Source organism: Colletotrichum gloeosporioides (assembly GCF_011800055.1).
Source record: "Colletotrichum gloeosporioides strain Lc1 chromosome Unknown consensus_71, whole genome shotgun sequence".
Lineage (NCBI taxonomy): Eukaryota > Fungi > Ascomycota > Sordariomycetes > Glomerellales > Glomerellaceae > Colletotrichum > Colletotrichum gloeosporioides.
Genome location: NW_025544716.1, coordinates 340159 through 366908, shown reverse-complemented (window position 1 = coordinate 366908; position 26750 = coordinate 340159). Strand labels below are relative to the sequence as shown.

At 35.7% G+C, this 26750-nt stretch overlaps 3 protein-coding genes across 3 annotated transcripts; 2 read left to right on the top strand and 1 right to left on the bottom strand.

Annotated features, from left to right (window-relative positions):
- Positions 1–8538: 8538 nt before the first annotated feature.
- On the bottom strand, positions 8539–9845 carry GCG54_00010290 (Plasma membrane iron permease; the record flags this gene model as incomplete). Its single annotated transcript, XM_045410216.1, has 4 exons — positions 8539–8820; positions 8879–9077; positions 9139–9587; positions 9669–9845. Coding segments are annotated over 4 exons (1107 nt in total), but the record flags the coding sequence as incomplete, so codon positions are not given.
- A 1162-nt stretch (positions 9846–11007) lies between these two features.
- Positions 11008–12877, top strand: GCG54_00010289 (Iron transport multicopper oxidase FET3; the record flags this gene model as incomplete). Its single annotated transcript, XM_045410215.1, has 4 exons — positions 11008–11346; positions 11423–11917; positions 11975–12554; positions 12648–12877. 4 exons carry the CDS (start codon positions 11008–11010, stop codon positions 12875–12877), a joined length of 1644 nt encoding a protein of 547 aa, XP_045260170.1.
- An 11880-nt stretch (positions 12878–24757) lies between these two features.
- GCG54_00010288 (General amino acid permease AGP3) lies at positions 24758–26590 on the top strand (the record flags this gene model as incomplete). The annotated part of the gene is made up of 4 exons (XM_045410214.1): positions 24758–25300; positions 25353–25465; positions 25516–25931; positions 25992–26590. The coding sequence occupies 4 exons, from the start codon at positions 24758–24760 to the stop codon at positions 26588–26590; spliced, it is 1671 nt and encodes a 556-aa protein (XP_045260169.1).
- Between the last annotated feature and the right edge of the window lie 160 nt (positions 26591–26750).

The following is a 26750-nucleotide window of genomic DNA, read 5'->3' as shown; positions in this document are numbered from 1 at the left end:
TTAAGTTTAAATTAAGCTTATAGTAATTAGGTCTAATTAACTTCTTAATATTAGTTAAATAATATAAGTTTTATATTTTATAGTTAAACTTAATACTTTAAAATAAGTAAAGTTTATAGATTCTTATAAGAGTTAGTTTTAAGATATATTAATATTTTATATAAACTTAATTAACTAGGATAATTATTAGAAGATACTATAAAGTTTAGTTTTCTTTTTGCTTTTATTCTAATTTATATTTTTAAGATCTAATTGAAATTAAGTAAGTTAAACTTAGGTTTATATCTTTTTTAGTAGTTAGTATTATTATATTTTTAATATAGATAAATATTAACTAAGATATCTAATTTAGTAATAAACTTATAACTTAGTGAAGTTAAAGTTTTTAATTACCTTTTAAGCTTTTATTATTAAATAACTTCTTATATAAGAGACTTTTATAGTTAGTAATTTAACTATTAAAAAGAGTAAATTAAGGCGATTAAAATAATATAAAGTCTAACTATAAAAGTTAATTAGTTAGTAAGATATAAAGGAATAAAGTTATTATATATAAAAGAAATAAATAAGTATATAGACTTAATTAAGATTAAGCTTTAAGATATTATCTTTAGATTAAGATTTATTATTAGTTATAAGTAGTTTAGATAAACTTAATATTTTAATAAAGTTATAATACTTCTCTATTATTAGTAGTTTAGTAAAGCTATTAGTAACTATTTTATAGGTTAAGATATAATTAATCTTAAAGTCTCTATTACTAATATTATTAATAATTTAGTGATATTTAATCTTAATATAGTGTAGTTTAAGCGACTATTTACCTAATAGATAATTATTAAAGGTATTTATAGAATCTATATATACTTAGAAGGGTAGTTAAATAAAGATATTTATCTTTTTAAAGAGATCTATAATATATAATAAAGCTTTCCCTCTAGGTATTAGATTTATCTATTTAGCTTTATAGGTTAATATAGCTATAAATAATTATAGTGTTAATTTCTAAGTAATTAGTGCTCTTCTATATATAACTATATAGCTAGCTATTAACTTACCTATTCTTTTATAGTTAGACTAATTAGTGTTATAGAATACTAATAATTTGAGGTTATTAATAGAATAACTTAGGCTATTAAGGTAGAGTACTAGTTATTATAAGCTATAGAGATATCTCTATATTAATCTTAGTAGTTTATTATACTTTTTAGAGGTATATTATTAATCTTTAGTAGCTCTATTTATAAGTATTATAATATCTAGTTATATACTATTTATAATCTATTATAACTTACTTAGATTGCTTTAATATTTATATATCTTAGTAGGTATTTTATATTATTTTATGATTTTTAGTAGCTAAGTATTACTAAGGGGGTAGGGAACTTAGTTATATTTAGTAATACCTTTTTCTATTAGTATATTATTAATATATTTAGCTTATAAGATCTAAAGTTATCTTATTTTATAGTAGTAAATAATCTTAAACCTAAGAAACTATTATACTTTACCTAAATCTTTAATCTAAAAGAAGTTATATAAGTTATTTTTAAAGTTATTAACTTACTTAATATTAAGTATAATAATAAGTATATTATTAATATAAAGTAATATTATAATACTATCCTTATTAATAAGAATATAGGGTTTTTTTAGGAGTAGATTAAACTTTAATTACTTAAGGATAGTAATAATTTGCTTATACTAGAGAAGAGGGGATTCTCTTAACTTATAGAGAGCTCTTTTTAATCTATAGAACTAACTAAATCTATTATTAAACCTATAAAGTTAAGTAATAAAGATATTATAATCTCCTATAAAGGTATTTAGGAAGGCTATAACTATATTAACTTAGTGAAGTTTTAGATTTTTAAGTACTATAATTAGTAAAAAGACTTATAGAGTAATAAGATTAGTAATAGTAGTATAGACTATTTTACTATCTTTATCTTAAAAGTTACTATAAATAACCTATCTTACTCTAACTTTATTAAGTCTTCTATCTATAGTAACTTTTTTATTATATACCTATTTACCTAAGAGATATTTAAGGCTATTAGGGAGTTTTTTAAGCTATTAGTATTTTATTCCTTCTAAGCTATTAACTTAAATCTTTATAGTATTAAAGATAACTAACTTTAGAGGTCCTTCTTTTATTACCTCTTATTTCTTAAAAGTTATAAATAATTAAATCTCTAAACTAAGGGCTTATAATAAGTTAGATGCTAAAAAAGTAAAAGTAATTAGTTTTTAGTCTATTTTATTATTAATTAGGTTAATCTCTATAGCCTCTATCTTATTAAATTCTCTATTAAACTTTTTTATATTATATAGTATTTAGGTTCTAAGTATTTAGGTTATTTAACTAAAAGAAGAGATAGTTATTCTTAGTGATCTTATAAGAGTAGAGCTTCTATTACTACCTTTTAGTCTTCCTCTTAGTTTTCTTTATATTAGTTAAGGTGTTTAGGGGGAAATAATAGGGGATCTTAGCTGTAATAATATAGTAAGGAAACTCTATTACTACTGAGGGGTGATAAGAGAACTTTAGCTTAGAGGAGTAGTAAGAGAATATTAGTATAGAAGAGAATTTTCTTTTAGTATTAATTATACCTATATATTTATAGTGCTAGTATTTTATACTAATATATATAGTTTTAGATCTAAGGTTAGTAAATTACTCCCCTTATTACTAACTTCTTTTTGTTCTTAAAGAGGCTTATCTTCTTATTCTTATTTATTATTACCCTCTGATTTTTAGGCTTCTTTTAGGTATAAATTACCTATTTTATCCTTTTGTTATTCTTATTTAGTAGGGCTAATATATAGCTTATAATATCTATAAGGCTGAATTTTAGTTTTATAAGTTATAATTAGTAGTTTATTCTTATACTTATAGGTCTTTAGCTTAACCTCTTCTCTTAGCTATAAGTTATTAAATTTAACTAGGGGGAGCTCTCCTTTATTTTTCTTAAATATTATATCCCTTACCTATTAAATACTATTAGTCTTTTTAATAAGAATATAGAAGATATTACTATAGAGGTTATTATATCCTATAAATCTTCTAAGTTTAGCTTTAAGTTTTATCTTCTGCTTTTTTATATATAGATAGCTATCTAAGTAAATATAGATATAAGCTTAGTAGCCTTAGTAGTAGAGATAATATATATATAGTTTTCTTATAGTAGGAGATATATTAAGGGTATTTATTAGTTTCTTATAAGGATTAATATTACTCTTACTATTAGATAGTAGATTACTAACTTCTATAGAAATCTTTATTAACTAAGGCTAGAAGGATTTAGGAAGGCTAGCTTCTATATATATTACTTATATTTTTTACTATATAGCCTTACTAAAGCTTTCTGCCCTTTTATTTTATTAATAAGAGTGAGGTACTACTATCTCTAAGATAAAACCCTACTTTTAAGTAAAAAGCTTTATTACCTTAAGAAGAGCTATATTATTATCTATAATAACCTTAGAGAAGTGAATAATACTGTTTATTACTATAATTTTTTTTAGAAACTAGCTTTATAGCTAGATAGCTATATCTTTTTTTAATTTAAATGCTTAGAACTATCTATAAGTTAAGAAGGCTTCTATAATATAGAGGTTATAAGTAATACCTCTAAAGCTTTATAGCGTTAGTTCTAGGAAATTAATCTAAAGCTTTTAAAAAGCCTAAGTTAGTTATTCTTATTATTTATTACTAAGGTATTATGTTAACTTTACTATAAGGTAGATATAATATTTATATCTTATAAGAGATATTCTAAAGAGGTTTATATTAATATCTCTTATAGTAGTAATAGTTACCTCTTTAGATAGATACTTTAGATAAGTATAAAAGGTTTAGTAATCTAGCTTAAAAAAGCTGAATTTATTACTTTAGTTAGAGGGATAGATCTAAAGCTAAGGGACTTATATATCCTATTTGAAATTAGTAATAGCTTTAGATATATCTTTATAAACTAAAGTATTATTTAGACTATTAAAATAGATACCTATCTTCTAAAGAAGATTAATATTAATAATTTATACTATATTATAAGGCTTATAGAGGGCACTATATAGTTAGAAAGTAGTTTTTTTACTACTTAGCTTAGTAGTAATTACTTTAGCTATACTAATAGCTTAGCTAATTTAGTCTTTTCTGCCTATATAGTTTATAGTTAATTCTTAAAGGAGATCTCTAAGTTCCTTAAAGATAGAGAGATTATTAAGAATATATCTATTAGCGTTAGTATCTAATATAAAGGAGTCTATCCTCTTAATTAAAGTTATAGATATAATATATTAACTTAGTTATACTTCTTAGTTATTATTTTCTTCTTTATTAACTTCCTTAATAATATTATATATAAAGAAACTATTAGTCTCTATATTTATAGTTTAACTAGTAAAACTATAGCTAAAGTATATAGATTTCTTTATTAGTTGCTTCTTAACTCTCTATATATAAGTGATTTTATATAGATTTTTAGTTAAAGGTTAAGGGTTAAAATATAGACTAGATATTCTAAAGTCTTTTACTAAGAATAGTAGAAGGGTTCTTTTTTAAGCTTAAGCTGATAAGGTATCTATAAAAGCTTTAGATTATTAGTTAATATCTTATTTAATACTAAAGTTTCTAAAGATACTATTTTAGGTTTAGCCTTTTAAGCTAAATATTAAAGTAGATATTTATATTATTAATTACTGAGTTATTAATAGTTTGTTTAAGTATTTAAACTTATTATACTTTGAGGTATAGTACTTAAAGTGCTTAAGGGAGTATTTATTATACTTCTTAAGGTATTAAGTTATCTTTTTGTGATAGTAACTATATATCTTATATCTATAGAGAGTTTTAAGATACTTAATATTATAGGAAATATATAAATCCTATAGTTTTATACTCTTAGACTTAAAAGCTTAAGTTTACCTCTTTATAGTAAACTTCTTTTTATTTAATAGAGCTTTAACGCTTTAGGAGGCTTACTTATATTATTCCTTTTTACCTAAGCCTCTAAGTTTTTATAAGAAGTTATTATAGTTTTAAATCCCTATAATAAAGTTATTCTCTATAGAGTTTGCTTTAACTTAATTAAAACGTCTAAAACTTTAGATAAGTCTATAAGTGAGGGCTGTAGTTAATAAGCTTATACTAAAACTATTTAGTTTATTAAAAGTTAAGTGAAGATCTTATATAAAATCCTTAGTATTACTATAGTTAACTTTAGTTATTTTGTTTTAGTTATTATAGATTTTATCTATAGCTAGCTTATTAAACTTCTAGGTGTATTCTTTAGTTTTAATAAAGATATAGAAGGCTGAAGTTATAATAAAAAGACTATTATTAATTATTTCTTCTAAGAGATTATATTAGATCTTCTCTATAAGTAACTATCTAATAAGTATAAAACCTATAAGTATTAGATTACTTAAAGAGCTTAGATTCTTAACTACTACTATTTTATCTTTTTTAAAAACTATATCTCTATTATATCTATTTAGTATCTTTTTAGCTATTAAGTAGAAAAGTAATCTTATTACCTTAAAGGTGTTCTTAAGATTAATCTCTTATAGCTTAAAGCTTATAGCTTTAGTTAGCTTAGGGATAGTATTATATACTAAACTTTTTAGATCTAGTCTCTTACTAGCTACTTTCTATATAGCTACTCTAGTTATAAGGTTTATAGTAGAAGAAGGGGGAGGGTTAGTTTAAGATAATCCCCTTTTAGTAGAGCTAGAAGAAGATAGAGTTAGATTACTAGTTAAGGATATATTATTTTATTTAATTAATTTAGCTATTTAAGAGAGATTTAAGTAGTAGTTTTAAGTAATAATTAGATAGTTATTAAGTAGTTATCCCTATATAACTATAGTAATTATTAAATAATTATTAACTTTAGTAGCTTAGAGGCTGAGGAGATTTTATAAGTAGGGGATATATATTATAATAGCTATACTCTTTACTTAGAAGTATTACTTCTAATAGCTTAGTAATCTATTAATTACTTTATAGTAATTACTAAACTATAAGGTTAGAGTCCTAATAGCTACTTAGGAATAACCTTACTATCTAGTAAATAGATTTAGGTATATAGAGGGCTTATAACCTACGTGAAGTAGCTTAATTAATCTAGCTATAAGTGCTAGGCGTACCTAGCTATAAAGTAGTGTGGCTGATCCCTTATGTAAAGGTGGGATTTAGGCTGGGGTTCGGGCCCGAGGCCCGGGCCCGGCCGACTACCGTCTCGCACCACTTGACAAGCTTCGCTTTGGTGGGCTGGTTTACCTCCGAGAGCGCAGCTCGGAAGACCGAGCTGAGGATTGACAGTAGCACAGCACGCGCAACGCCACTTTTTGTCACTGTGAGAAGAAGCACCGATGATCATCAGATTCTGACGGGAAGTTCAGAGAAAGCGTGAGCGGCCAGATCACTAATTTTAGCCTAATACTGCACGGTGTAAGTGCACAGAACACGACTCGTCAAAAGTTCGCTAGTGAGGACCCGTCACATCCTTGAGGGAATGACTGGGGACCGGTTTACAACGAAAGCGAATTTAATTACAGCGCATCAAAACAACAACAAGCACTGAGACCAAACGCTCTTGAGTCATTATCTCCTGTAGGAGGGGTAGCGAGAAAGCGTACAAGCTCAAAATCTCTTTCAAGCCTCGTTCACTAATGTTCTCTCATGAAGAACTCATTGCCCTGAATCCCATGTTCGTGACAGCATATTTCTACATCGTTCACACAAGAAGATAGTGCTATATGGCAGCCAATGATTTCACATAATTCTACCACGTGGGCAAGGTATCGAACGAGTACCCGCTATACAGACGTTAGGCTCTTTGCTGAGCCGGGCGAGAACGTGGAGACTTGAAGCCAAGACGATCGCCACTGTTGAGACGATGCACGAGAGCTGCCATTCCTATAGTGGATCACAACAAGACCCCTCGGTTGGTACGCCGCAACGTCTTCCGCGTATCAACGAATTCAGACGAAATTCAGATAAAGGAAGGATCGCAAATATTCGAAGACCTGGCATATGATGGTTTTATGGGTTGATGCATCATGTAAGGACGATGTTATGCAGTCACTTGCTCGGCAAGAACGTCTAGCAATGACGCTCTCTCCCACGAGAAAGGAAGGCAATTGTACACATCGCTCTGTGTCTTGGCCCTACGCTCTGCTTTCAGGCGGTGATCGCTTTCGGGAACTTAGAAGAATCCGCTTCATCAAATGGACACACTCGGCGTTCCGGTGTTGCAGCGTCCTCGAAAAGCTTGTCATTGTGACTAACTTACAAGCGAGACGTGGACCCTCATACTACACTGGGTCTGCAGCAGGGATGCAGACGGCTCCACGAAGCTCCATTCAGAGTGGAAGTTGGAACAGACTTGGGGGCGGGGTTGAAAGTACCCGACAACGTGGAAAGCCTCTGCAACTGTGCCTAATACAGTGATGGTGGTTGGCTTGCCGGAAGTAAACCCGTCTTGGCGCTTGGCCAACGCCCGAGCTATCTTAGTTGCTCAAGCGACAGTAGGGCGTGCGTCTTCGGGATGCTTAGATCATCTTCGCATAGTTGATGATTTACTTGGTTTCTTTTGACGCGTAAGCCCTGAATATTTCATCTAGCTGCCAATTGGGACGTGAAAGTCCAGGGATGTCTCTCGTGAGTATGCAGATCGTATGAGGCGCCCGCGATGTTAGTGTATCGCCGAACGTTTCCGTCTCGGTCGTACGAGCTCAGGGCAACGCCGTAGGGTGGTCTGTTCAGGTGGCGCTGTCGTCTATTTGCTAGCTTCAAGGGGCGGCTCGACATTGGGCCGAATGAAGTGCCATTGCTAACCCCTCTCTAGCCTGTTATCTTCCATTGTAGGGGTTCCCGCCTTCTCTAGCATGGTTGCCCGGAGTTGTATGCATCACAGGTTGGCTAAATTTGGTATCTCGACTGCTTTACACCCCTCTTCTCAACATCCTGAGTAGTATTCTGTCACTCCCACTAGCTCGGTTCTTTGTCCTCGGCTTGATTGAACATGCCCTCGTGACCGCCTGGCTTTACTAGGTCGGTTCGAGCATATCCTTGCTGAATCGCGACTCGAAGTTAGGCGAGTCAATGGTGCACCCGGAAGCGAGGATGTCACGTCGTGGAAGACAAATGAAACATTTCAATGAGAGCGTATTCTCATGACAGAATTGGATCGAACTTGGTGATCTAGCATATACAATGATTTCACCTCATCCCTAAGTTCTTGAATCGAGTGATGACCACATATTTATTGAATCTTTGACCATAACACTTGCAGTACTTCGTGCCGCTATAAATAGTCTAAAACTGCCTGTTTGACAAGCTGTCTGCTTTTGAAATCGTAAGAACCTCTCGCTTTAGGCCACCTCTCTCCAATTCCGCCCCGTTACGTCCCATCCAGGCGGCTTCCCGAAATCTCCACTCCCTTTTGCCATCTGTCTGTCGCCCAAGGTAGGGAAACTGGCAGAACGAATTCATCGCAATTTGAACGTTGAACCGTATATTGGAATGCCTCAAAGAGCATTTGTGGTGGTGGCAGCGGTGGTCTTAGACTCTTCGACTGGCACGTCGGTGCTGCTTGGCGACTCGGTTGTAGTAGATCTAGGGGCCTTCGGCTTCATGAAAGGCCAGTGTCCCTTTGTCTCCTCGAAGCGGAGAACAACCAGCCACAACATGACTGCAATCCAGTAGACATTGTACGAGATAACCGATCCGTAGGTTGCAGAGTTGTTCCAGCCGAAGATGGCGTTCAGAAGACCCCAGCCTCCACCGCCGTTCAGCTGCGGGCTGCAGCACTGTGAATTTGCTGTTAGAAACAATGCTGAAGCTCTTTTCTTACTTGGATCGACTCACGTTCACATGCCAAACACTCTTGTCAATATCGTAGGATCCTGCGCCGTTTCCGACTTCCGCTGCGTCTCCACCAACAGCGTCGTTCCATTTCTGAGCCTCGAAGAACCAAACGGCACGAGAGAAGAGGCCGGCTGCAACGATGTACAACAGGCAGGTGGAGGCAACGAGGAAAATTTGAAGTTTCGAAGTCGAACCGCTCCTAGAATACGAAAAGGATTAGCCAACGTAGTTAGATGCGCCCGGGTTCAGGAATGTCTTACTTGTACAGAAGATAGCTCGTGAAAATTCCGACAAGCAGCCCGATGATGACCGGGAGAGGAACAGAAGTAGCAGGGGCGGCAAACGTGACACCGGCAAGGAATACGATAGCCTCAATACCCTCACGAAGAACCGTGATGAAGGGCAGCACGAACATGACGTATTTCTCCTTGTTTCTCTGCCAGCGGGATTGGCCTGCAGAGGTAGAGGTCTTGGACGGAGCTTCCATAGCCTTTGCCAACTTGACGCGCCATTTGTCTTGCAGCTTGCCGACTCGAAGGAGCGCGACTCCCATCAACGTGATGATGAAGGACGCGAAGATAGCAAACGCGCCTTCGTAGTAGTACTCGTGAGCCTGCCAGGCGTCCTTGCCGACGCCATAGAACACGCCAATGATGATACCAGCAACTACAAGGCAGATTAGGAGGCCGATTCCTGTCCCGAGCCAGACCTACAGTAGGAATCGAAGTCAGCCTTCCATCCGCAATGACAAGTCGCGTAAGCGGTCAAGTCAATAACAGAGATCCCGTACCTGTTTGCGCATGGCCTTGTAGACCTGAACATCTTGACCCGTTCCACCGAGCGTCTGCTTCAGGAACGCAAGAAGGACAGAAACAATGATGCCAGTCTCCAAGGACTCGCGAAAGACGACAAGGAAGACGGGGACTGAAAACACGTTGACAGTCATTGCAGGCAGAGGTCGTGCAGACTATGCAGCCGCGATGTTATGTCGAGAGAAAGTGTCGAACGAGAGGACAGAAGCCCACGTTTGGGCAACAAGAGGATTTATCGAGGTACTGATAAGTCAAGGGAAGTTCGCTTGGATCGAGGAGGAGGAGGTTGCGTATTCTATCGCCCGAGTTCGGGCTCGGAAGACCAGGGATGGTGACACTGTGAGAGGAGACGAGTTCGTCGTGCGATGGATGCATGGCGGGATCATGTCGATGCTTGCGCTTTCCGAAGATGAAAATCAAGATGGTGTGTTACTATCACAAAGTCTCGAAGAAACGCCAGCGGGCCTCAACGGCTGGAGCCCCCGCCAACTAGGGGCCAGGGGCACTTCGACGCGTCCAGGGAGGTGGGCATGGTCCCCGAGGAATCTGCCCAGTAGATTCGATCGCCGAGAAATGTGGGTGGCTGCCGCCGGCAGCTTAGTCGCTTCAAATGTGCATGTGGCACCTTTGGAAATGGTCCGGGCTACAATCGGCGCTCGAAACGTGGAACCCAGCCATGTCGTATTGTTTGCAACCACCACCCGAAAAGATTTTTCTTTTGCAGAAGATAACACTTTTTGTACTAAAGTACACGATACGTACAGATACAAACACTCCTTGGGTTCTCAAATGGGTCGATCAAGGGTCTGGATGGTCCTTTGATAGCGCCACTAGTGGGCGAGAGGAGAGTGACTAGCCAGCCATATTGCTAAGCTTTGCCTCCGATGAGCGATTATCAGATTGATGGATTAGATGCCGATGAGCATGTGGCGTCTCTCCATCAAAAGGGGTGTCTTCTTTTCCAATCTCTGAGAGCAACGTAACTCCATTGTCGTGCACCCGTTGCTGCAAAGCCCCGCGTAACATTGAGGGTGTTCGGACTCAGACCGTGGTGGGTGAAGGAAATGATAGGCACCCAACCTTCTTCCGTCCCTTGTCCAGGTAAATAATTTTCTACGTCAAAATCTTGCGCCACTTTACTTCCCTCTTTGCGTTTGATAGACATAAGTTCATCCCGTTCTTCGTCCAAGGAGGACCGTCTCTTTCTCCATCAGAGCAGCCGCCTTTTCTCAAACTCTCTCCTTCCGCCCCGTGTCATTCTTCCTAGAGACTCTTTCTTCGACTCAGAGTCTTAGTTCCTGAGACCCTCCTGTCGGAATGGCCAAAGCTCTCCTCTTAGCGCTCGTGTGCTCAGCGCTGCGTCAGGTCACGGCCGCCACGGTCACCTACGACTTTTCTATCGGTTGGGTTCGTGCCAATCCTGACGGCGCCTTTGAGCGGCCCGTTATTGGCATCAACGGTCAATGGCCTATTCCCCGCATTGAGGCTAACATTGGCGATAACATCATCGTCAATGCCTACAATGCTCTGGGTAACCAGTCCACCTCGCTCCATTTTCATGGACTGTTCATGAACGGAACCACGCACATGGATGGCCCCTCCCAAGTCTCACAATGCCCCATTCCTCCGGGATCGAACTTCACGTACAACTTCACGGTATATTGACCATCTTCAACATACAGGCGGTGACAACCTTTGGAAGTAAGCGGCTTACTGATTCAGGCCTTCACAGATCACTCAGCCTGGAACATACTGGTATCACTCTCATACGAAGAGCCAGTATCCTGATGGCCTGCGCGGTCCCCTCATTATTCATGATCCGGACAACCCGTACAAGGACCAATATGATGAGGAAGTCATCGTCACCTTGTCCGATTGGTACCATGAGCAGATGCAGGTGCTCATCCCGCCATTCATGAGCAAGACTAACCCCACCGGTGCGGAGCCTGTGCCGAAGGCCGCGCTGATGAACGAAACCCAAAACCTCACTATCTCTATTCAGCCCGGCAAGACCTACTTCTTCCGCGTCATTAACATCGGTGCCTTTGCCGGTCAATATCTTTGGTTTGAGGGGCACAACATATCCATTATTGAAGTTGATGGAGTCTACACTCAGCCGGCCGAGGCCGACATGATCTATCTGTCCGCAGCACAGCGATGCAGCTTCCTCCTGGCCACTAAGAATGACACCACCCAGAACTATCCCATTGTCGGAAGTATGGATACGGTAAGGAGAACATGAGCAGAACACTATGGAGATGAGTTCTTCGCTAACGTGGCGCAGACCCTCTTTGACACTCTTCCAGATGACCTTAACTGGAATGTCACTGGATGGTTGACATACGATTCATCGAAGTCATTCCCTGAACCGGCGCTCATAGACGGGGACTTCCAACCATTTGACGACATGACCCTGGTTCCGCACGACAGTCTCGAACGCTTTGGTGAGCCCGAGCAGACCGTCGAACTCGATGTCATCATGGACAACCTAGGTGACGGTGCCAACTACGCCTTCTTCAACAATATCAGCTATGCCTCTCCAAAAGTTCCGACATTATACACCGCTCTTACTACGGGGGACACAGCCACGAACCCCGAGGTTTACGGCACGTATACACATAGCTTCGTGTTGAAGAAGGATGAGATTGTTCAGATTGTGGTCAACAACTTGGACACCGGCCGTCATCCTTTCCACTTGCACGGTCATCACTTTCAGGCCCTTTACCGTGGCGAAGAATCGAGTGGAACTTTTGAGCAGTCTAACATGATGGAAAGCGACTTCCCTCAAGTGCCGATGAGACGTGACACCCTTGTCATTTGGCCCGAGGGCAGCATTGTCCTTCGCTTCAAGGCAGACAACCCAGGTACGGTTTGCCTATTGCCCATCTACCGACACTGATGCTTTGCCTCCCCTCACGCTTCTTTTGCTATTCATGCTAACAAGATTTCTGTCACAGGAGTCTGGCTGTTTCACTGCCACATTGAGTGGCACGTCACCTCTGGTCTTCTCGCGACCTTCGTTGAGGCACCCTTGGAGCTTCAGAAGTCCCTCACACTTCCGCAAAACCACCTCGACGTCTGCAACGCCGGAAACGTGCCAACCGCGGGAAATGCGGCGGCGAACACCGTAGACTTGTTGGATCTCTCGGGCCAGAACTCCCCACCCGCTCCTTTGCCTGCTGGGTAAGTGACTCCTTTACCTGATCGCCCGGATCATCCATTAACAAGAAGAAGCTTCACGAATCGTGGCATCGTTGCATTTGTCTTCAGCTGTCTCACTGGTCTGCTGGGTGTTCTTGTGGTATGTTGGTACGGCATGGCTGGCTCAGGATCTACTAGCAACGCCAGCCCTAGCTCAATGGCTGTGCAAGAACCTGCCACTACCCAGATGTCTGAGGATGGTAACCATAAACAAACCGTTTCGTTATCATCATAATCCACCAGGGAATAGGATAATGTGTATCTCGTAGTATTTGGATACTTGCGTCATTGATTTTGTTTTAGAAGGCCTTCTACTGCGCAATATCAAAACAAACTGTTAAAAACGTTTCACGATGCTGAATTGAACGTCATCACCTCTGTTTCTCCAAGTCCTGTAGGCTCTATTGTCTCTATTGTTTCCATTATTCCGATCGTCCTTGCTCTTCACATGGGCCAACACACCAACACAGCACAGCTCGCTCTACCTATACTCTGGAAGTTTGGCTATGTATTCCCGCAAGTCACTTTTGTAATGCACCTCCATGGTCGCGTTTGAGTTCCCGTGTTTCCTTTGACGTCAAATAAAGCCAAGCGTTTGACCAGCGCGCGCTACCGAGCGGTGGCGGTGTGAGGGGGAATTGAAGAACAACCACACATGATCAAGCATGTTTGACTTGTGAACTCACATCCACGTCTCGTTTTACTGATTAAACTTGCATGAGCTATGTTGAAAAGACACTTTTACCATATTGCTATAAGCTTCAAGGCCAATGGACCCTATTGCACGTGAAACTTTGAACTTGTCTGTGTACCTCTATTTAAGTGATGTGCGCAATGGTTATGATATAAATCATCCTTAAGTACATACTAGACTCTGCATTTGAAGGGGTAGAGGGGTCATCAGTCTAGGTCTAGGCTATGTGGATTGAACCTATGGGTACACCCGCGCTTGATGTCAGTTTGCCAGCAGGTAAGGCGGTTGGGCGAATTCCCGCAAGACTTGTCGCTACAAGGCACATGCTGACTCATGTGCCCATTGAAGCCATATGTTCTTGGGTCAAGTTGCAGAATCCACCTACCCATAAGTCTCTTGTTAGGACTCAGTTGCGCTACCTTCGTACGTGGCGAGCTCTGCACTAGGAGAAGTTCTCCAAGAGACTGACTTCTGCTGAGTGTAATGCGGCCTCCTTCCATGCTCCATTTATAGACAGGAAAGCAGCTCCGACACCAGAAATTGTGCAGAGATTGACGGTAGCAGCCCGGTACTGATGTGCGAGATGGCATGAACTTGCCCACGGCATCTGGTTGTCTTAAGTTATTGCACGCACAACAGTCCCATTTCTCGATGTCGCCACATTTGTGCCGGTAACATTTCATGCTCTCCTGTCTTGGTTCTCTAAAACACACACAGCGTTCCGACTCGAACGGTTTCATGAGCTGGTGATCCGTAAAGGTTAAATGCGGGCAAAGGTATTCGTTTCCAAATCTCTTTTGCAACTCTTCGAGACCTTGGCGCATCATGGTCTTAGTAATAAGCTGGTCCATCGTAAGCCGGCAGACTTGCATAGTCCAATTCAGACGCAAGACGTTCCCCAAACTGCTGGACAGTTTTAGGCAAAGCTCCCCCTGTCCTTCGTAAAATAGTGGCTGACGATCCAGGCACGGAATTGAGAATGTGTCAGGATCCTTCCAGGGGAATTCTTCGAACGGTGAAATAAGCCGATGAGGACATAACCGGATCTTTCCCTCCCAACCAATGCATGTTGGCTTGTTCTTGCCGAGCTATGTTTTAGTGAAAAATGCCCCAAAATGCGTCTCTCTGCACCCTATACAGGAGTGCTTAGTCCAGGGAGATGCAAATAAAGCCTTATTGCAGTATATGGACGAAGAGACCTCGCTTGTAGGTTTGTGGGCGACACAAGTGTTGCAGAGAAATTGTCTTCTTATGATGCCCTTAATCTGGCGCAAGTCAGACAGTGAGAGTTGAAGGGGATCAAGCTCGACAACAGGTTTTCCCGTATGGGAATATACAGATTGGCTTGATGTTTGACGATGATATCGCAAATAATTTGCCGAGTATTGTGAGCCTGATAGGAATGGGCATCTTTTTAGGAAATATCTGTATTTCGAACTGAGTCTCTTTTGCGTAGGTCTGTGCAATGTCGAGAACGAATCGTCTGCGAAAGTTGAAAGGAATAGCCAGCAGCTTTGCCTCAGAAGATAGAGATCCATAGGCACAAGGTAACGCATTATTTCTAACCGAAGTTCTGTCGGTATTTGGTATATCGGACAATTTCTCGCATTTTCGAAACGTTTGTGCTGGTGCTCGAGCGTATACGCAGTGTATATTTGATCAGCTTGCCAAAGTGCGCGCTCTTTCCGGTAAGGGAAGGGTGCTCTATCGACAAGTTCTGCATTGCTTTTTGTCGTTGTTAGCCCTTGGGCGGAGACTTCCTCCGTAGAAGACATCGAAATCGACATCATCGAAGTCACGGCACCTCAGTTCGTTTCTGGTGGGGGTTTGAACAGAGTGGGTTGATGAAGGCAGTAGATGACACTGACTGCTGACAGAATTTCACAATTTCTCAAAGTTGAAATTTCATGCTATATATGAGCTCGTTTCTTGACCTTCAAGGTTGCTCCAGATCTTCGGAACAGCGCCATTTCACCTGGATGGCAAAACAAAACCAGGTTGCTGATATGCTCTACTCTTTGACTGCGTCAGACTTACGTGGGACAGTGGTCGGTGCATACTGCGGCAAAAGGACTGAATCAGCTTGAGTTGTGGTGTGACGAAACACGCCAATACGATACAAGCCTCGCGACATTCCTGGGAGAAGACTATTTCAATTCAAATGCTCCATAACATGCTCCGGGCCCGATGCTGCTCGTTGGTCGGGTTGGACAGACTTCGTGACCAGAAGTGATAGAACCCGCTTTTCTGTAGTGTCGTCAAGATTTTATATGCCATGTAAGAGACCGCGTAACTGTTCTGTGTCTGCGCGGCTATCATGTGTGAGTGCCTTGTAACTTCTGTTAAGAACGATTATAGCGAGGACGACGATAAGGACGAGGACGAGGACGACGACGATGGCAAGGTGATTGGGATATAGCTGCAGGAAAAGTGGTCGCTCTGGCATTGGTAAAACAGGTGGTCTTCCATGTAGGTAAGCAAGCTCTGTTTATCTCTGGTCCTCTCTACATCCCTCAGCCTATCCAGAAATAGCATGGGCAAAAGCTCAAGACCTGTTATAGATACATCTGATCGACGATATTCCGAGCTGAGACAGCTGAGGCGATCGTCTCAGCAATCCGGAGAACGCGATTAACAGCTGTGTTTAAGTAATGGTGAGAACTTGACGTCCTTCGTTCTTAGGTACCATGTGAAGACCCAGCTGATAAAGTGAAAGTAAATCACGTCGAGGGGTTCCTAATGTGAAGCAGCCTCGCATAGTCGTCAACTCGGGGACATCCACCATCCTTTTTCATGCTTATGGGGACCTCCTCAGCTTCAACACATAATTATAAGAGCATTGTTATAAACTAACTATAATGCATATATAGCATCTATGTGAATAGAACAGCTTAATTCCTTCTAAATTAGAGTCTAATACGAAGGGTCTTTTAAGGAATAGATCTTAATACGCTAGAATATTATTAGTCTAGATAAGTAGGTTAGAAGTAGGTTACTTTATACCTTCCTTTAAGTATAAGGCTACTTTAGATATTTAAAGGTATTATAATATACCCCCCTAGGCTTAAAAGAGCTTAAAAACCTTAATCCTATATAACTAATACTATAAAATCTAAATATATATATAAGGTATTATAAATAGATATAAAGGGAGGTAATTAATAAAAGAAACTAATAAAAGAGATAACTTTATAGCTTTATTATTAAATTATAAAAAAGAAGAAGGTTTTTCTCCTTATATACCTTCTATTATAGTTAAGATTATAAATATTAAGGTAGTAACTAATATTACTACCTTATTTAGTAGAAATAGAAATTTCTTATTAACTTAAGTAAAAAGGTTAAAATAGTTATTAAGGTAATAAGGTAGTAATAATAATAATATCTTTTATACTATCTCTATTTCTTAATTTTCCTTCTTTATCTATATTATAATTAATATATATATTACCTACTTTACTTCTATATATATATATACTTATACTATAATTATAATACTTTCTTTTTCACTTAAGATTTTATTTTTAATACTAACTATATTATTTAGATAATTAAGAAGATTAAGGCTAAGTATATAGCTATAATAACTAAAGTAAGAGCTATTTTTATTAATAAGAAGTAGAAGGAGAGAGAGGGAGAGGAGGAAGAAAGTAGTAATACTCTTTTAGTACCTTCCTTAGAGCTTAAGAGCTTTAAGCTTAAGAGTAAGTTATTTTATTATCTATTTTTATTACTTCTAAGTTATCTTTAAGTTATAAAGTTTTTATTTTATTTTATTATTCTTATAGCTTATTTACTAATTTAAGTTATTTTATAGAAGTTAAGACTAATAAGTCTAATAAGGGTAAGAAACCTATAGGGGGTAGAGAGGCTAAAGAGGGGTATAATTTAAAGTTTATAATTCTTACTCCTCTATCTATTTATAAGCTATACTAAAGGTATAAAAAGAGTATATTTTAGATTTAGGTCTTTAGTTAAGTAATTATATTATTTATTAATTTTTAAGTAGAAATAGAAGCCTTAAAGGCTAAGGGTTAAGAGGAGGAGTAGCTATTACTACTAGGTAATATAATTTACCTATTTTACTTATAAAGTATTTAAATAAGTATATTATTTAGTATATATATACTTAGTATAAAGTAAGGGGGTAAATATGATCCTTATAAGGAGAAGAAGAAGCTATATAAACCTATACTACTATTTATTTCTATACTAGGGCTTTAATTCCTTTAGGCTTTATATAATAATATAGATAAGTCTATATATACTACCTTATAACCCTTATATTGCTATTTACTTAGCTAACTATTTACTAAGTCTTTATTCCTAAGAGAACTATACTCTAGGAGGCCCTTAAGGCTTATAATAAAGCTAAGGTAAAGGCTAAGGCTAAAGCTAAAACTAAAGGTGAGAGTAGTAGTAAGGTAGCTACTAAAACTATAGCTCCTCTTTTAATATTAGCTATTACCTTATTAGTTAAGCCTATTATAGAGGAAGTATTAGTCTTTAGTAGTTTATATATTAGCCTATTTTCTGAGGTAACTCCCTCTATCTCTAAGGTAGCTAATATTTATATTACTATTAATAGCTTTATTAGTAGATATCTCCTTAAGGAGATAAAGCCTATATATAATATCCTTATAGATAACTATATATCTATTCTCTAAGGATATAAATAAAGCATAGCTTTTATATTACTTAGTACTCTATAAGGTATAAGTGTTTTAAGCTCTTAAGAAGGCTATATACTTCCTAGTTATTAGGCTATTTTTAATTAAATAAATACCTAACCTATAAACCTTACTTATTACTTAACTCTTCCTTTTTACTTTATTTTATTACTTATAATATATCTTAGAGGTTTAAAAGTGCTCTAAACTATTTAAACTTTATATAAGAAAGGGTTTTTATAAGGCTATTAGCTAATATCTTATTAATTAAGAGGTAAACTACTTAGAATAATCGTTTAGTATATTCCTAGTAAAGCTATATATTCTAAATATCTATATAGTAAAAGTGAGTTAAAATATACTCCTTTTTACCTACTATAAGTTAAATTATTTACTAATTATTATAATAAATCTTCTATATATCTCTTAAACTAAGTTTAAAGTCTAAAAAGAGTTACTTAAGAGCTATTATCTCCTTTATAGTATGTTCTAAGCTTAGAAGCTCTACCTCTATTATTAATATAGTTATTATATTTTAATATATAGTTTTCTATTAGATTAGGCCTCTAAATAGAGATATTATAAAACCTTAAAATAACTTTTATATCTCTTTATTATTAGTAAAGGATATATTGCTTATAATTAATAATACTTAAGCTACTTTACTTCCTAAGATATTAAAGTGAATTATAAGGTATTAAGTATAGTATAGGTATTAAATTACTTAGTTTATAGCTTAGTAGTATTTTAGAGATAGGTTTATTAGAAATCTTAATAGTAAAGCATAAGTAAATATAACGTCTAGCTATATTATAATTATAGTATAGAGTATTAACTTAATCTTCTCTTAATATAAGAGGACTTATTATAGGTTTACTTCTCTATTAAATTTCTCTAGTAAAGTGAGGAGAAGAGGTATAGTTAGTACTTTAGAGTTAATAAGGTTAAACTTCTTTATAATTTATTTAATATACTAATTATATAAAAGATAGATCTTTTACGTTATTTAATTATAAGTAATCCTAATTCCTAAGTATTATTCAACTAGTCTTTAGTCTTATAACTTATATTTCTCTTTAATCCCCTTTATAACTTTTTCTACTTCTTTTATATAGTTTTTATAATATAAGATAAGGATATTATTAATATAAAAAAGTATAAAGACTTTCTTATTATAAGACTAAAAGAGATATAGGTTTTTACTTATTAAGTGTAATCTAAAGTAAAGAAAGGTATTTAAAAATTCTTTATACTAAAATAAAAGAGTATTATAAAGGCTATATAAGGTATATTAAAGTTTAATAACCTTTCTATCTTTCTTAAAGCTATTTAGTAAGTAATAAGTAATAAGAGGGTTATTTAGCCTATATATAGCGTTTAGAAACATATTAATAATATTAAATTAGTGAATTTTAAGGTTAAATTATGCTATAAGAGCTATTATAACCCTAAATATTTTCATAGTAAGGGTTATAATATAAGTCTGTTCTAAAAGGTGCTTTTCTTAGAGGTTACTTTAGATATAGATTCTAGCTTTATAGTAGTTAAGATATCTATATTAATCTAGCTTATATATAAACACTTATTTAAGAGGTATTAGCTTATTTTTTACCTTTAATTTATCTATAATATTTTAAATACCTATTTACTTAAGTTTATTAATCTTAATATTATATATTTTAATAAAGTAAGAGTAAAGTAGCTTTAGTATATATTAGATATCTTTCTACGTTTTAAGTAACTTAATAAGCTAGTTAATATAGATTTTTCTACTTAATATTATAGATATATACTTTAGCTTTACTTAGTGAACTAAAGTAAAAATAAAGTAGTAGAATAAGTAATATCTTTAATTTACTTCTTTAAGTACTTTCTACTACTCTAATATATATATTTTAAAGAAAGTATCTTAATTTTATTCTATTTAGAGGAATATAAAGTATATTCTAAAATAGGGAGATTACTTTAGCTTTATAATTTTAGGTTAGCCTAAGTTAGTATAGTTATATATCTACTCTAACTCCTCTTCTATAGCGCTCTTTTCTTTAATATTTAGGTATAGCTATACTAGCTAAGTAAGAGAGTTACTTTATAAAAGTAATTATATATTAATATCCTCTATATCTAGATTTTATAGAGGAGGGATATCTATCTAAATATATATCTTATTTAGGATTATATCTTTAGTAGGGGTTATATCCCTATTAGTATCTTAAGTCTCTTCTTCTATATTATTATTTTAGATAAGGTTTAATAATAGTATTAGGTTTAATATCTTATTTATCTTAATAGGATCTAAGTTTAACTTAGAGGTTAATATCTATCTCTTTTACTTATTATTAACTATTTAAGGTTCTCTTAGTAAAAAAGGGTATAATAATAATACTTTATTATCTATTATTAATATAAAATTAGTTTTATTTTATACTCTTAGAATCTAAAGTTTTAAAAGTATAGGGGATATTAGTTCTTATATCTTATTAGTAACTAAGTAAGCTTTTTTACCTTAAATTGCTATCTTTATATTATCCTTTAAGTAGAATATCTTCTTATTAAAGGTTATATTTTATATAATAATAACTTCTTAAAGTAAAAGTATTTAAACCTTATAGAGGTTATATAAGTTTACTATATATCTTATTAGGTATCTAATATACCTTTACGCTATAATTTTAAAGTTATATTTATTCTTATTTACTTTATGTTTTTTCTTAAAGGGGTATACTTTATAGCTATATATATAGACCCCTCCTTATTAAGAGTGAGAATTAACTAAGAGGTTTACTTTATAAGTAGGTTTATAGCGCTTAATATAGTCTCTTAATTAGTCTTCTTTAATTTAGATTAATAAGAGCTAGCTATAATATTAGTGAGGGCTTATATTATAAAGGAATACTATAGCCTATATTACTTTAACCTATAGGTTAGATAGAAGGCTTACTATTTAAAGTATTATAATAGCTTTTATAACTAGTTCCTAACCTACTCACTCTATACCTCTATTTAATTCCTTAATATATAAAGGAGCTTATTTAACTTTAATCCCTATTTCTAATATTTAGATCTAGAACTCTAATAGTCTATTAATTATAATTATAGTATACTTACTATCTTATTTAATCTTATATAATATGAGGTTATATTATCTCTATACTTAGCGCTTAAAAGTTTAAATAATAATAAAGACTAAATATTAAGTCTTATTTATATATAGGAATATAAAGAGTTAACCTATATACTTATTTTTAATAACTAGGAGCTATTTATTTATATTAAAGCTTATTAAGTAGTTAAATAGGTCTTATAAGACCTTATAGAAAGGTTATATTACTTTTTATTCTAAAGTATATCTTAATATAACTTACTTTATATATATTATTATATAGTATTAGTATTTAAGGTATAATATATTTTAAATCTTCACCCTTTAAGTATTAAGAATAAGTTTCTTAAGTACTTTTTAGCTAAGATATTTAGAGTAAAAGTATTATATTTCTATAGTGTTAGTATAAGTTTAGATAGGTTTCTAGGAATATCACTTTATATAAGTTATTATAAAGGTAAGTAAACTTATAATTAAAGTGTTACTAGAAGGGATATATTTAGAACTAAGGTATAAGAAATAAGGTTAGTAATCTATAAAGGTGATATTACCTTTTTTTAAGAGCTTCTTTACTTTTATACTATCTTTATAGTTTCTAATATAAAAGGTGTTATTAAATCCTAAGTATTAGATACCTATTTTTTATAGTAAATATTTTAAGATAATATTAATATAGAAGTTATTTATAAGAGTAATATTTTAAAGTATTAAGTTTTAAAGTTTATTTACTCTATTTAGGATATTATAAAGAACTTTTATACCTCTTATTATAATTAAGTATAAAGTTATATCTGTTTTAACTTACCTCTTTATTTTATAGATAATTAAGTTTTCTTTAAAGAGGGAGATATTATTTATTAAGTAGAAGGTGCTATAGTTATCTAATACTATATTACTAGAGAGGATTCTTAAGCCTTAAGTGTAAGTTATATAGATCTTATTAGGTTTAAGTTCTAATATAAGGGCTTCTACTTCCTCTATTATAATCTCTATAATAATATCCTTAATAATAGTATAAATTATTATATTAAATAAGAGGTTTACCTTAAGAGTAGAGGTAGTAGTTAACTTTTTTTAATTTACTAAAGTTATTTTTAAGTAGTCTTTTTTTATTTTAATTTTTATTATTCTTAAGCTTAGGAGTATTAAGGTTCTTTATAGTAAGCTACCCCTTATAGGCTATTTTAGTATAAAGCTTAAAGTATTTTAGTCTATTAATTTTAGAGTAAACCTAAGTTATTTCTTTAGAGCTTATATAAGCCTTTTTACTTATAAGAGTAAACTTAAGGTAATTATAAGTAGATAAGACCTACTTATAGTCTCTTCTATATATATAGTATAAAGCTAACTTACTTTATAAGAGCTTTTCTAAAATAAGGTTACTAGAAATTATATTATTAGATTATCTAGCTAGTATTATAAAGACTTTATTAGTATAACCTTTTAAATAAGTTCTTATAATATCTTTATAGAGAAGGTCTTTAAATATATTAATATACTAATTTATACTTTAGATTTTAGTATTAAAGCGCTCTTACTTAATAATATTAATAAGTTTTAGATTAGCTTAAAATAGAGTAAAGTAGTATTAAATTACTTAGAGGAAGGTTTTTAATATAAAGGTTCCTTATACTTTAGGTAGCTTATATTAAGAAGCTTTAAGAAGTATACTTTAGAAGTCTTTAATCTAAGTATTAAGGTTAATAGTAAAGGCTACTTAATTTAAGATTATAATATATTTTTTATAGATTATAATAAGGTTACTTAAGTTACTTAAAGTATAATATTACTTAAGAATATATATTAAGGTATAAAAGGTATAGTCTTTTTTCTCTAAGAGCTCTATTTAAGTAAGTATAAAGATCTCTTTTAAAATAATATCCTTTATCTATTTATTTAAAGCTTTATATACTTACTCCTTCTATATATACTTTATTTTATAAGCTATATATATAGTGAGATATAAAGTATAAAGTTTAAAAACTTTTATAGATCTCTTAGTGAGAAAAGTAAGTATAATTAATATAAGTAGTAGTAAGTTATTAGTAGTTTTAATAATATTACTTTTTATAATAGCTTTCTATATATTTAAAGTAGTAGGAGTAAATAAAGTAACTATTTTATTATAAGTTTTCTATTCTACTTTATAGTATTTATATTACTTCTTATTTTCCTTTTAAATCTAATTATTAAGTAAGGGTATACCTTTAATTTCGCTTAAGTTAGAGGAGGTACTAGAGGTATTATCTAAGTTAATATATTTCTAAATATTTTTAGCTTTTATTTCTACTTAAAAAGTAATATATTAAACTAAAAAGTTATAATAAGAAATAAGCTTATAGGAAATACTAAAATTAGTAGTTATTATTATATTAGAAGTATACTATAAGTTAAAAGTGATTATAAGAATAAAGTTTAAGAATTAAAGTAGAATATAATAGATATAAAATTAGATTAAATAAAGTTATAGTTTATTTTATAAATAGTAGTTTAGAAGTATAGTATAAGCTAAGCTTATAACTATTATAAACTAACTATAATATATATATAATATCTATATAAATAGAATAGCTTAATTCCTTCTAAATTAGAGTCTAATATGAAGGGTTTTTTAAGGAATAGATCCTAACGCGCTAGAATATTATCGGTCTAGATAAGTAGGTTGGAAGTAGGTCACCTCACACCTTCCTCTGAGCGTGAGGCTGCCTTGGATGCTTGAGGGCATCATAACAAGCATCATATCTAGCTTAGGAAAGTTTATGGAGACGTTTTTTACCTCAAAATCTGAAGGAGACTTGAAGATTGGCGAGATGATCCAATAACGTCCGGCATAGCAAGAGATGCGCTAACTCAACTGTAAGCACGTGCATTATCAAAGAAAACATGCCATTTGGCAAAGAAACATTGCATGTTCAACTTACTCGCAAATGAATCAAAACATAATGAAATTCCCCAAATTGGCGACGGTTCGTGGGAGAGAACGGGGGCTCCCCCGCACTAAGCCGGCAAGGGAGCGGGTCACGAACCACTGAGCCCCGAGAGCGGCCAATTGGAACCGTCATCAGGGCGTCCTTCAGCGATGACGCGATCGCCCGGCGCAAATCCGCCATCAACGAAAAACTGCCTTCACCCACACTTTGAGGCAAAAAACAGCGCAGTTCGCCAGTGAAATTTTCAGAACAGAGACATTAGTGCTACTGCACGGCTCTTATCTCGCGGGAATGCAAGTGCAAGGGCCCCGGCCCGTGGTATTGGGTCACCTTACAAAACCATCTTCGACCCTCCTTCGTCCTTTTGGTGAACTTTCCGAGCTTCCATAGTGACTTCCGACACACTCAAAGTGGTAGCACATGCGGGGAGAACGACTGGGACCATAAGATAAGGCCTTATCTTGCACGCATGTACGGATCCTTCGACTCTTCCCACCGAGGCACAATGTCGCGATACAGAGCCTATGACAAGGACGATGACGTCCCCGTCGTCGAGGACACGGGCGTTCGCGCGGCGTACACCACTGAAGACTCCACCTCGGCGGACTTTGCCTCAATCGACCCGGAGAGCGGTGTGAAGCGCGGGCTGAAGACGAGACATCTCAGCATGATGGCCTTGGCTGGTATCATTGGGCCGGGATTGCTGATTGGGGCGGGTGGCGCACTTTCCAACGGCGGACCGGCATCCCTGCTTATCGGATTTGCGGTGATTGGTATCATCGCTTTCAGTATCATGCAGAGTCTCGGCGAACTCACGACACTCTACCCGAGCGGCGGTGCTTTCACCGGATTGGCCGATCGCTTTGTCGACAAGGCGTTTGGAGTTGCGCTGGGGTGGAACTACTACATCATCTGGATGTGCGTGTTGGCGAACGAGTACAACGTTCTGTCGAGCATCTTTGTGTTCTGGAGCGACAAAGTGCCCCTTTGGGGATACTTCTTGATCTTCTGGGTATGTCAAATTGTCGATTTAGGCTATGGTTTAGCCAACTCACGATAATTAGACTCTCTTCCTCGGATTCCAGCTTCTTGGAGTGGAGGCATTCGGTGAAGCCGAGTTCTGGCTGGCTCTATTGAAGTTGATTGGCCTTGTGGCCTACTTCATCTTTTCCATTGTGTGAGTATTGAGCTCGATGGAGGTGTTCATCAACGCTGACCATTGTCCAGATACGTTTCTGGTGGAATTCCAGGACAAGATGCAATTGGCTTCCGCTACTGGCGAGACCCGGGCGCTTTCACAGATGGTTTTAGAGGTGTGGCCAAGGTCTTCGTCTTTTGCTCAACCTTTTATGCTGGTTGTGAGTCGGTAGCAGTTGCAGCTACCGAGACCAAGAACCCTCGAGTTGCTGTGCCTTTGGCTATTCGCCAGGTCTTCTGGCGCATCATCTTCATCTACATGGGCTCCGCATTCTTCTTTGGCCTAACCTGCCCCGCTAATGCCGATGAACTGGTCAACGGTGGCTCTCGTGCTGTCAAGAGCCCAATGACGGTTGCCATTCAGAACGCCGGTTGGGAGGGCGGAGTCCATCTTATCAACGCGTTCATCTTCGTCACCTGTCTCTCTGCCTGTAATAGTAGCATTTGTAAGATTTCTTCTGCTACCTGGTCGGCCACAAAAGGAAACTGCTGACATTACGCTCTAGACATCGGTTCTCGAACGCTGCTTTACATGGGCCAAGACCGCAAAGCCCCGAAGATTCTTGGCAAGACAGATAGCCGCGGAGTTCCAATCCCGGCAATCGTCTTCACGAATCTCTGTGGAGCTCTATCTATGATGAACATCAGCACTGGTGCTAGCCAGGCCTACTCGTACATCGTCAACCTCAGCGGCGTGTCAACTTTCCTTGTCTGGGGCTCGATCTCGTTCATTCACATCCGCTTCCGCCAGGCATGGAAGGCTCAAGGCCACGCCGAAAGCTCTCTACCATTCATTTCGATGCTGTACCCCTGGAACGCCTACTTTGGGCTGGCAGCCAACGTCTTTCTCGCCTTCGTTCAAGGATGGACGACTCTGTCACCTTTCGACGCTGGCTCCTTCGTGGACGCCTACATCTTGTTGCCGTTGTTCCCTCTCATTTACTTCGGCTACAAGTTCTGGTTCAAGACTCATTTCTGGAGAGTCGATGAGATTGATCTTCTCTCCGGTCGCCGTCGGGATCTGGACGAGTCGCACGAGATTGAGACGGGAGAATATGACTTGGACAGACTTCCGTGGTGGAAGAAAGTGCTCAAGAGCTTTTAGATATGATACCCTGTGTTATTGTAGAATATTGGATGGTTCCTTTTATTTCGAGTGCGATGCTCATCACTTCAAAAGTGGCGAACTCGTCATTATAGATTGCAAGATGTGCTCCTCCAATTGTGTCTGGGTAAGGACTTTAGGACTCTTTTGCGGTGTTAGA